This window comes from Gymnodraco acuticeps, unplaced genomic scaffold, assembly GCF_902827175.1.
Source record: "Gymnodraco acuticeps unplaced genomic scaffold, fGymAcu1.1, whole genome shotgun sequence".
In the NCBI taxonomy this organism is placed as follows: domain Eukaryota; kingdom Metazoa; phylum Chordata; class Actinopteri; order Perciformes; family Bathydraconidae; genus Gymnodraco; species Gymnodraco acuticeps.
In genome coordinates, this window is record NW_022992265.1 from 1,902,500 (window position 1) to 1,912,431 (window position 9,932).

The window sequence follows — 9,932 nt, forward strand, 5'->3', positions numbered from 1 at the left end:
ATGGAGAACACTTCTTTCTTTTTGTTCAGCTCTGCATTAACCCTCGACCCATTTGTTATTCCACCTGGAGGAAGATATCCCATCTTTTTTCTCGGTATTGCAATTTATTTGTTTGTAATTTTTTGCAACCTGACCTTGATGACACTGATCATTTTCAAGAAGAATCTTCACAAGCCCATGTATTTTATCCTGTTCAGTCTTCCTCTCAATGATCTGATAGGCATAACTGCCATGCTACCAAAAGTACTTTCAGACATTGTTACTGAGACAAATAAGGTTTACTACCCTCTCTGTGTTTTACAAGCATTCTTACTCCACATGTATGGTGGTGGAATTCTGTTTATTCTTGCAGCAATGTCTATTGACCGTTATGCTGCCATCTGCATGCCGTTACGCTACAGTTCTATTATGACCCCCAGAGTGGTGACATGTATTATCTCTCTAGTTTGGGGTCTTGACTTTGTCTTAATTGTATCATTGTTCTCCTTACAGACAAGGCTTCCCAGGTGCAAATCTGTGATTATGAATGTGTTCTGTGATAACCCATCTCTACTGAAGCTCACATGTGGAAACACGACACTCAATAATATCATAGGATTGTTTAACACAGCTGTCATGCAAGCTGTATCTGTGTCTATTCAAGCCTTTTCCTATGTGAAGATTCTGATTGCATGTGTGTTTACGAGGAGGTCTGAGGAAAAGACTAAAGCTGTCAACACTTGTGTTGCACAGTTGCTTATATTGATTATATTTGAGATTGTAGGGACATTCACAATTTTATCTCATAGGTTCAAAAATGTCTCAGCCGACTTGCAAAAGATAATGGGCATGCTAATATTTCTTGTACCTCCACTTTTGAATCCAATTGTTTATGGGCTGTATACAAGTGAAATACGAAACACTCTTCTGCAAGTTATGAAAAAGAAAAATAGACCATTTACCTGAATCTTTACACAGGGTGCTTTATTTTTTGTTTTTCAAACCTTTTTATTTTCAGAGGAGCTACACTGAGAGAACCACACAGATACACATCCACACAAGGAAGCTGCTCAGTGTATCCACTCTGATCTGCTGCTCACTGAGTAGCTCGGGTCAAGGGTCACACTCACAGGCACCTGAGTGATGGTAATGAGGATATTTGTCTTTTAAAGTGCAAAAACATTCACAATACTGTGTTTTTCTGGTAGTCTCTCAGTTGGAGTAAACAACATTCATCAGTGGATGAACTTGAACACAAACTGAAATCACTTTTAACAGTTTTGTTGGTTGTGGACATAGAAATGCTGATGTTTTGTAGTACAAGAAGTTTAAATCTGGATCGGAAGTGTATTAACCTGTCAAATTGTTCCTCAATACACAACAACAATTGTTTTGTGCAGGAGGGGAAGATATTTAGTTTAATCAATCTGTGATGGGGCCTCGCATTAAAAAGACAAGATGCAACTGATGTATCTTTTCCTACTGCAATCATATACATATGTCACTTGTTAAAGGTTTGGAAAAAATACTTTTTATTGTGATCTTTCCCGATGTGTTTCTATTGGTGTGAACATCACTTTGTTCTGTATAATTACAACGCTGTGTGGTTCAAAAAAGGGATACTAGTCTTAAACTACACACAGTCTGACACTCAATACTTAATTTGGCATACATTGCAATTTTATTTAAAGTATTTTGTAAAAATGTATGAGATTTTGCCTGCTCTTTGCTTGCTTTTATCTTCCTCACATTTGATTGCTGTTTAAATTATGTTTGCTATATCAAGATGGTTACATTTCTGTTTACTCATGCACTCCTAATGTTAGAGCCATTTTCATTTAGTTATTATTGTCTGAATGTTAGGCTTAATTATAACATAAACTAGATTGAACTCTTAATTAATTAGGTATTTTTGTGAGTCACACTATGGTTTAAAATGTATTAATTTAAGGCTCACTTATTATTTGTTTTATGTGCGTCAGTATCACGTGCATGGCTATATGCCCTATATATGGTAGGTTGATAGCAGGATACAGCTGAGGTTGATGAGACGGGGAAACGAAACATGCAGATGTGTTGATGTTAAATGTGTGATCCATTCAATCCAAATATTCTGAAACATACTGTAGGCTACTGTATTTCATTTTGTTACAAACATTTAATTCCTTTTCATAGTAGCCCATTTTGACTGAAGTTAGATGAGAACCCAATATATAGGCCTAGTCAGGTTTGTTTTATATGCAAATTGAGAGGGTAAAGCCCCTGTCACACTGTCCCGAAATTGACACCCGATGGACACACGATAAAGGAAATGTTCAAATTCGGCTGTGATCGTAGCAACATCGGGCCATTCGTGAGGGCATCTAAGCCATCGGCATCGTATGACCGCCGGTGAAGCTTCTCAGGCTCCGGCGGCAACTTCGTAAGGCACTCGTGAGGGCATCTTGTCAAATCGTGTCATCTTCGTGTTATCATCGGTGCATTCACCCTCACTCTGATCGGGGCGAATGCCCGATGGCACCGATGATAACAAGATGCCCTCACGATGGCCTTACGAAGGGCAAAATTGACACACAAATTCAACAAGCAATTTTTTGCCATGCCAAAGATTTTGCCACCGCTCACGAAGTTGCTGCCGGAGCCTGAGAAACTCCACCGGCGGTCATACGATGGCTTAAGATGCCCTCACGAATGGCCCGATGCTGCTACGATCACAGCCGAATTTGAACATTTCCTTTATCGTGTGTCTATCGGGTTGTTTTATTGCACAACAAAATCATGTAAACATATTATGTAAATAACCCAATTTGTGTTCTGTGAAACTAAAAAGGATATAATATATTATTTTGAAGGAGAGTTGACAGGAAGTTGTTGTTGCTATGGAAACAACATTACGGAGAAAACGTAATATTTTCTACATATAAAGACGGATAAAGTAAAGAACAAAGTCTGAAGATATCAGTACAGTATCATAGTACTGTAACATAATTGTTTTTGGTACTTTCATTGCAGTTGTATGTCTTAAATGTAATGTAAATGTTGCCTTCGTGTGTGGTTCGGGGCCATCTTCGTGCGAAATTCACAATTCCATATTCGTGTGTCCATCGGGTGTCAATTTCGGGACAGTGTGACAGGGGCTTTAGGGAAAAAAGAAGAAAACAGAAAAGGATGCAGATAAGGTTGCCTAGAGCAATTCTACCACAGATTATGACGTGTAGTTGTGGTTGTGTTTATTCAATAGAAGTAGGACCGTATATATAATGTTTTACTCACTATGCCAGTCCAAACTACTTTTTGCATCTGGAAGAATCACAATTGTTGCATGATTTATCATTCTGTTGTGTAATACATCTTACAGTAAAGTAAGGCTCTGCTACAGGTAATTCAAGAAATGTGTCTATTGTAACACTGAATCGAGAAACATCTAAAAGATTCTATATTATAAATCATTTTGTAATGTTTTTTATATCTGAATTCTTAACTCCTTCTTCTAAGCGCTCCAAAACATTAGAATCTTGTCCCCTCAAAAAAAGACAACATCATACTGAGTATCAAAGAAGTCCCTCATTACTGTATGAATGTATGTATGTATGTATCATAAATCATAGCATCAACCTTTGTGTTCCCCTTCAAGTTAAGTAAAGCAGATTATTACAAAACTAAGAATCAGCGAAATTGTTTGAACTGGGGAAATTCAGAAATCAGATATATAAATTAAAATGTAAAAAAAAGAATATAATTCGTACCGGTGGTAATACGTTTATAAAGATATAATAGTTCAAAGAAGTGTGTGGAAAGGCAAAATCACCTAACACAATATGCTTTCACTGTGTTTAAAGGACTCAAGTGAGGACCCCGGATCATCTTGGAAAAACGTTATATTGATGTGAACATTGTGTATGTACCAAAAAACCCACAAAAAAGTTACAAAATTAATTGTTCCCGTATTACTATTACTATTATTATTTGATGTTGAATTTTGCTTGTCTGGCAGGCCTTGAGTGTTTCTGGTTCTCAGGTCTCAATAGGTTAAACCTGATCTAATAAAAAGCGGGCTACATGAAATGAAATAATAAAGTCAAAAGAAACTAGTGTGATTATGTCATATCTGATTGTGTGTGGGCTCAAAAAGTGACAATACAAACCAACTGGAAAATATATAGTAAGGTAGCGGTTTAAACATTTAATTGTGTTAGATTCAGCATCCATCAAGTGTATTGTACTCTACTATTACTTTCACAAGTGATCTCTTATGCTGTTTTTATAACATTATAAACATCTGATGCAAGCTGCCACCTATCTGACCTGAAACTATATATTTTATTTTTAGGTTTTTGTGCAAAAACGCGTTCAAATATAAGTGTAATATTATGGATACATTTATCTTTAAATAAGGGCAATGGGAGAGGAGGTTAAAGAAGTGACACAATAAATAATGTTACAGAGATAAGTATTCTATTTAAAGTTGTTGTTCTTTTTAATATGAATTAATGATTAATATTCTGCACAAAAGGCTATTTTACAACTACAATAACTGATAAATGTTTTTCTCATGATGTCAGTTTGGTCACTTCAATTACACACAACGTCATATTATCCTCTCTCACCTCAAGGGTGTAGCATACAAGTCAATAAAATAAATAATCTTATTCCTTTCCCTCCCCAACACAGTGCAGTCGAGGGCAAGATAACAAGCTGTAACAGGTATGACACCAGATGTACACTTTTAACCATGTATAGCACTAAATTCTAAATTGTTTGTTTTGATAAAACATTTATTTCAGGGGAAGATCCTTCATCGGCTGGCTTGGTTATTGAGAGAGACATTTTGTTCCATGTGTGAGGCGAGGACATAACAAAGACAGAATAATTATGTATACGAATACATCTTCTAGGGAATTACTAATGCTAGCACCATTAGGGTTATCTACTACACACATCTATCCAGCGTTTGTATTTGGCACTCTTACCTATCTTATTATTGTCTTTTGTAACTTGTTGGTATTAACAACTATTGCTGTGAGTAAAAAGCTGCACAAGCCCATGTTCATCCTGCTGATTAACTTGCCCATTAGTGACATTGTGGGTGCCACAGCTTTGTTTCCTCAGCTTCTTTTCAGCATGGTGACACAGAACAGACAGATCTCGCACCCTGCATGTGTTATTCAGGCTTTGCTGATTCATATTTATGGCACAGGAAACTTGTTGATCTTGAGTGCCATGGCATATGACAGATATATTGCTATATGTTGTCCTTTGAGGTATAATGCAATAATGACCCCACTCAACTTAGTTAGAATAATAATTTTTATATGGTTCCTTAATATTTCGCTCATAGTCACGTTGATTATTCTGGTTGCCCGGATGCAAGTTTGCAGGACGGACATAGTGGATTTGTACTGTAATAATCCATCACTAACTAAACTGGTCTGTGAGGACACTATGCTGAACAACTACTATGGATTGGCAACTATAGTTGTGCTTATGGGCGGACCACTGTTAGTGATAGCATACACATACACACAGATCTTGCGCACATGTGTCATGAATAATAATAACATGGATGCTCGGAGAAAAGCCATTCAAACATGTGGTACACATTTAGTTGTTTTCCTAATCTTACAGATTAATACTACCTTTACACTCATTGCTCATCGCATTGAAGGTGCATCCCCAAGCATTAGAAGACTTCTTGGTATATCCGTTTTAATATTTCCCCCTTTATTGGACCCAATTATATATGGACTGAAAATAACAGAACTCAAGGAGAACATACTAATGTTCCTGAGAAGAAATGTTTTTTCAACCAAGTTTTAACCAGATTGTGTATATTCTGCACAAGAGGAATTATTCTCATCGAACAGTCGCATAGTTTTCTATACACCGCCTAAATGAACACTGATTTCAGAATCCGCTTCAAATGAAGGCTCAGAGAGTTTCACTTGACAACAATATGCCATGTTTTACTGTACTGTGCATAAGCCACACACATCTTTGTGTTTGATGAATACCCTGTATATTTCTCTATACTGTATATGTGTAAGCTTGTCTTTATTAGCACAAGTACAAATCAACAGGTCTTTTGTCATTCTAAGGTCCACACTGTACTTACTCAAATGTGAAGAAAAGGACAAAACAATATATTTTGTGCACATGTACTAAATCACATATGAAAGGATATAATGGAGTGAATTGTTGTATAAATCAATGCATCTTTGAACATTAGAAACACTAAGATTATCTGATGCAAATATTTGCCCACCATTTTTGGTTTTCACTCTTCTGTCCATGTTTTGCAAATTTGAGTATAAACAACTATTGCTGAGAGTAAAAAGCTAACTGCAGAGAAACCGAGCTGCTAACTCTCTCACCTTTGACTACTGTACCTTATGCCATGTTTCCAAATTGTTTTATTTACAAAGATGATTTTAAATGTAATTGTGTTATAATGATTTCAGATAATACATTTCAAAGATTTTGACGAGCACACACACATCTTGGCAATTTGCAGTTTTATCAATGTATTTGTTGTCATCCTAAGGTTGACACTACACATACAAATGACAGCAACATAGACTGTGCACAATGTACTGAATCACATATTCTTGACAATTAAACATATTAAATAAAAGTTACGGTTACAAAGACAGAAGTTTCTCATTGCTGGGATGCACTTGCAACTGACTATATACATGGAGTGAAAATATATTGAAATGCATAAATAAATATTTTCCTCTATTTGTGAAAGTTTTGCATGACATTCATTTAGTACTACATGTGCTATCTCAAGACTGACTCAATAACTATGGAAGCAAACAAGAGACAGAAGTATTCGAATTGTATTAGACACCGAATTTATAGCATTGAAAATAATTACTTTGAAAATCATGTATCTGAATGTTTTTGCTCCGAATTTACCTATGTGAAATAAAAATGTAAAAATTCAAGTGAAAAAAATTCGAATGTTCAAATTCAGATCCCAAAAATTCGACGTCAAAAAATTCGATGTCAAAAAATTCGGTGTATAAAATTCGATGTCAAAAATTGCGATGCAGCATCATCCGGGCTACTCAGACAGGATAAGCAATCGAGCCCTAATGCAATCAAACTGACTTGGCCTATCAGAGCACGGCTTTGTCAGTCATGTGATCACAACAACCCGGGAGAAAAATGACGGAGAACAGCGGGGCTCGCCGCTCGGGTAAGTAGTCAGTTTGTGCTCTTTATCTTACAAGCAGTGAGGGCTCGACAGCATTTGTATCTTAGCTAGCTAAATGAGTGAAGTAGCCTTGTGCCTTGCTGTTAGCAAGCTCCGTAGTTATCATTAATTGAAGTGAATCACAACGTTACCGTGTCCTTTTGTGTGTGTGTGGGGGGACGGGACGGTTTGCAAAGTAACGTAACGATCACTTCGGTTAGATAAGTCAAGTAGACCATGCTACACTATACGAAATACTCTCTTACAAAAGCCCTGCATTTAAACATGTTAATGTTACTTTAGTAAAAGTATGCTAGTATAATTAGCAACAAGTGTTGTTAGAGTATTTAAAGTAGACACAAGTTATTCTATTATATTATATCATTTGATTTATTGTTATTACCGATGCACGAGTTGACTTAACTTTTGTAGTTGGAGCTCATTTTGAACAATGAGCTAACTAATTATTACTTTCATAATGGTGTAATGTGCCAACTATTTTCTACATTAATAGATGAAGGTCTGGTTTGTTCAAAGTCTCAAACTAGTAGGACCAGAGCCCGAGAGACTCTAGGGCTCTGAGTAGGACATGCTGTCATAATTACCCAGAGTCCGAAGTGACACCTTTACAATGTTAAAGCTGTTAGATAAATGTAGTGACGTAAAAACTAAAGTATTCAAGATAGTGTAGTGGAAAAGAGATAATGTTTTTTTTTTTAAATGTTACCAAAACAAAATCTCTTGTTTTGGACTGACAGTAATGATTCAAGAAATAGTAGATAAATAAATACACACACATCAATGTGTTGTGGATGGAACACAACAAATGGTGCTCTTACCTGTGATGCCTCCTCCACACATTATAACCAGACTGTATCATTCAAACTATAAGTAACAGTTCTAGCTACTTGACTTCAGACAAACAATTCAAAAGACAAAATCAACACAATGTATTGAAAGACCAATCTTTATTTCTCTCCTTTTGTTTGTGTTATTAAACCCTGTCAATCTAAAAAACTGAGCAACTCAACAGTTAACTTTATATTTCTTATTGTTCAAAGCATCTATTACACTATTTGTTCCCCTCTCATATTCACAGGATGGATGATTAGAGACTTTGGGGGAGACCTCAGCTTTATGAACGTCCTGTCCTGTCTGTTGCTTTGGCCGGAGAGGGCTGAGGGTCTTTCCCTGCGAGGAGTCCTCCTCGCAGGGAAAGACCCTGCAGACCTGAGGGAGGAGGACCAGACCTGATGGAGGAGGACCTGCACCACCTACAGAACTTAGCCCATGCTGGGCATAGCTGTTACCACCTGCACAGGCCTAGCCTGTCAATTAACAGATTAACATTTAGTGTAACTTATGTATATTATTTCGTTTTTATTTATTTTTTAAATGGTGATGGTTCATGCTTGATAACTTTTAGTTCACATTTCAATAAATTGTATTTGCACTCCTTTTGTCCGTTATCCTTACTGAAAATGTTAAATTACACATTCACATCTGACTGAAGATTGGTACCATTTATTTATGACGTTCCAAACTCGGCGGCACAAGGCACAAGTGATGTGAAGCTCAAAGTGCAAATGCATTTGATCAGCTGACTTTTTTTTTGCCAAACTTTATAGGCCTGACAATCACACTGTCTCTGTGCAACGTAAAACACAAAACAACACAAATGAAGTTCCTGTTAGACTACAAAACTAGTCAGTGTGCAGGTCTTTGTGTTACAATACAAGTGTCTCTTAGTGAATGTCCTGTACTGCTCTTAAATCTCATCACATCAGCTTTTCCTTTCCCTCTTGGATGTTCTTCTGGACCCTCAGAGAAAGAGAACATGGTGAAGCAGTCCTGTCTCTCAGGCGTGTCCTTTCCTAACAGAAATATCAAAAAACATATTATTGCTGAGCAAGTGTGTTATTTAAGAAAGAGGTGTGTTTGTTTGTTCATAAATATAATGATTTTTTATTTGAATGTGTTTTTTAAATCCAACAGTGTACTACAAAGATAATCAGATTATGAATAAACCATTCTAAATTCATCAACATTGAAATAAATGTATTATTAAAATAATATTTAACTGTTATCAAAACTTAGTGCAACTGTGGAAGCTTGCTCTGTTCGGTTGTCTCACTGAAAGACAAAGGGTCGCAGCTCTCACTATGTGATGTTGCTTGGTAAAATGTAACCTTTTGCTAAGAAAGTACACTCAACATCACTGATGTGTAGGTGATCTAGTATTCAGTCATGTTTAATGGCATGTCTATCAGTGTATTGGAGTCATTACTTTATGCATTCTTTGTAAAGCATGAAAAAGGTGTACCTTGGAATCCGTGCTGAAGTTCTCTGCTGCTAGGACTCCAGATCTGTCTCTCCTCCTCTGGTCCAGGTCTGTCTCTCCTCCTCTGGTCCAGGTCTGTCTCTCCTACTCTGGTCCAGATCTGTCTCTCCTCCTCTGGTCCAGGTCTGTCTCTCCTCCTCTGGTCCATATCTGTCTCTCCTCCTCTGGTTCAGGTCTGTCTCTCCTCCTCTGGTCCAGGTCTGTCTCTCCTCCTCTGGTCCAGGTCTGTCTCTCCTCCTCTGGTCCAGATCTGTCTCTCCTCCTCTGGTCCAGGTCTGTCTCTCCTCCTCTGGTCCATATCTGTCTCTCCTCCTCTGGTTCAGGTCTGTCTCTCCTCCTCTGGTCCAGGTCTGTCTCTCCTCCTCTGGTCCAGATCTGTCTCTCCTCCTCTGGTCCAGGTCTGTCTCTCCTCCT

The 9,932-nt window shown here is 37.3% G+C and overlaps 2 protein-coding genes across 2 annotated transcripts; both read left to right on the forward strand.

Moving 5' to 3' along the window:
• Window positions 1–945, forward strand: or116-2 (odorant receptor, family F, subfamily 116, member 2). The gene has a single exon (XM_034207088.1). The coding sequence runs from the start codon at window positions 1–3 to the stop codon at window positions 943–945; it is 945 nt and encodes a 314-aa protein (XP_034062979.1).
• Window positions 946–4,851: 3,906 nt separating this feature from the next.
• On the forward strand, window positions 4,852–5,796 carry LOC117540423 (olfactory receptor 52B2-like). The gene has a single exon (XM_034207089.1). The coding sequence runs from the start codon at window positions 4,852–4,854 to the stop codon at window positions 5,794–5,796; it is 945 nt and encodes a 314-aa protein (XP_034062980.1).
• Window positions 5,797–9,932: the final 4,136 nt, after the last annotated feature.

Bases quoted from the DNA above. Each gene is read 5' to 3' on its own strand.
- or116-2 (XM_034207088.1), top strand. From the start codon at position 1: ATGGAGAACACTTCTTTCTTTTTGTTCAGCTCTGCATTAACCCTCGAC.
- LOC117540423 (XM_034207089.1), top strand. From the start codon at position 4,852: ATGTATACGAATACATCTTCTAGGGAATTACTAATGCTAGCACCATTA.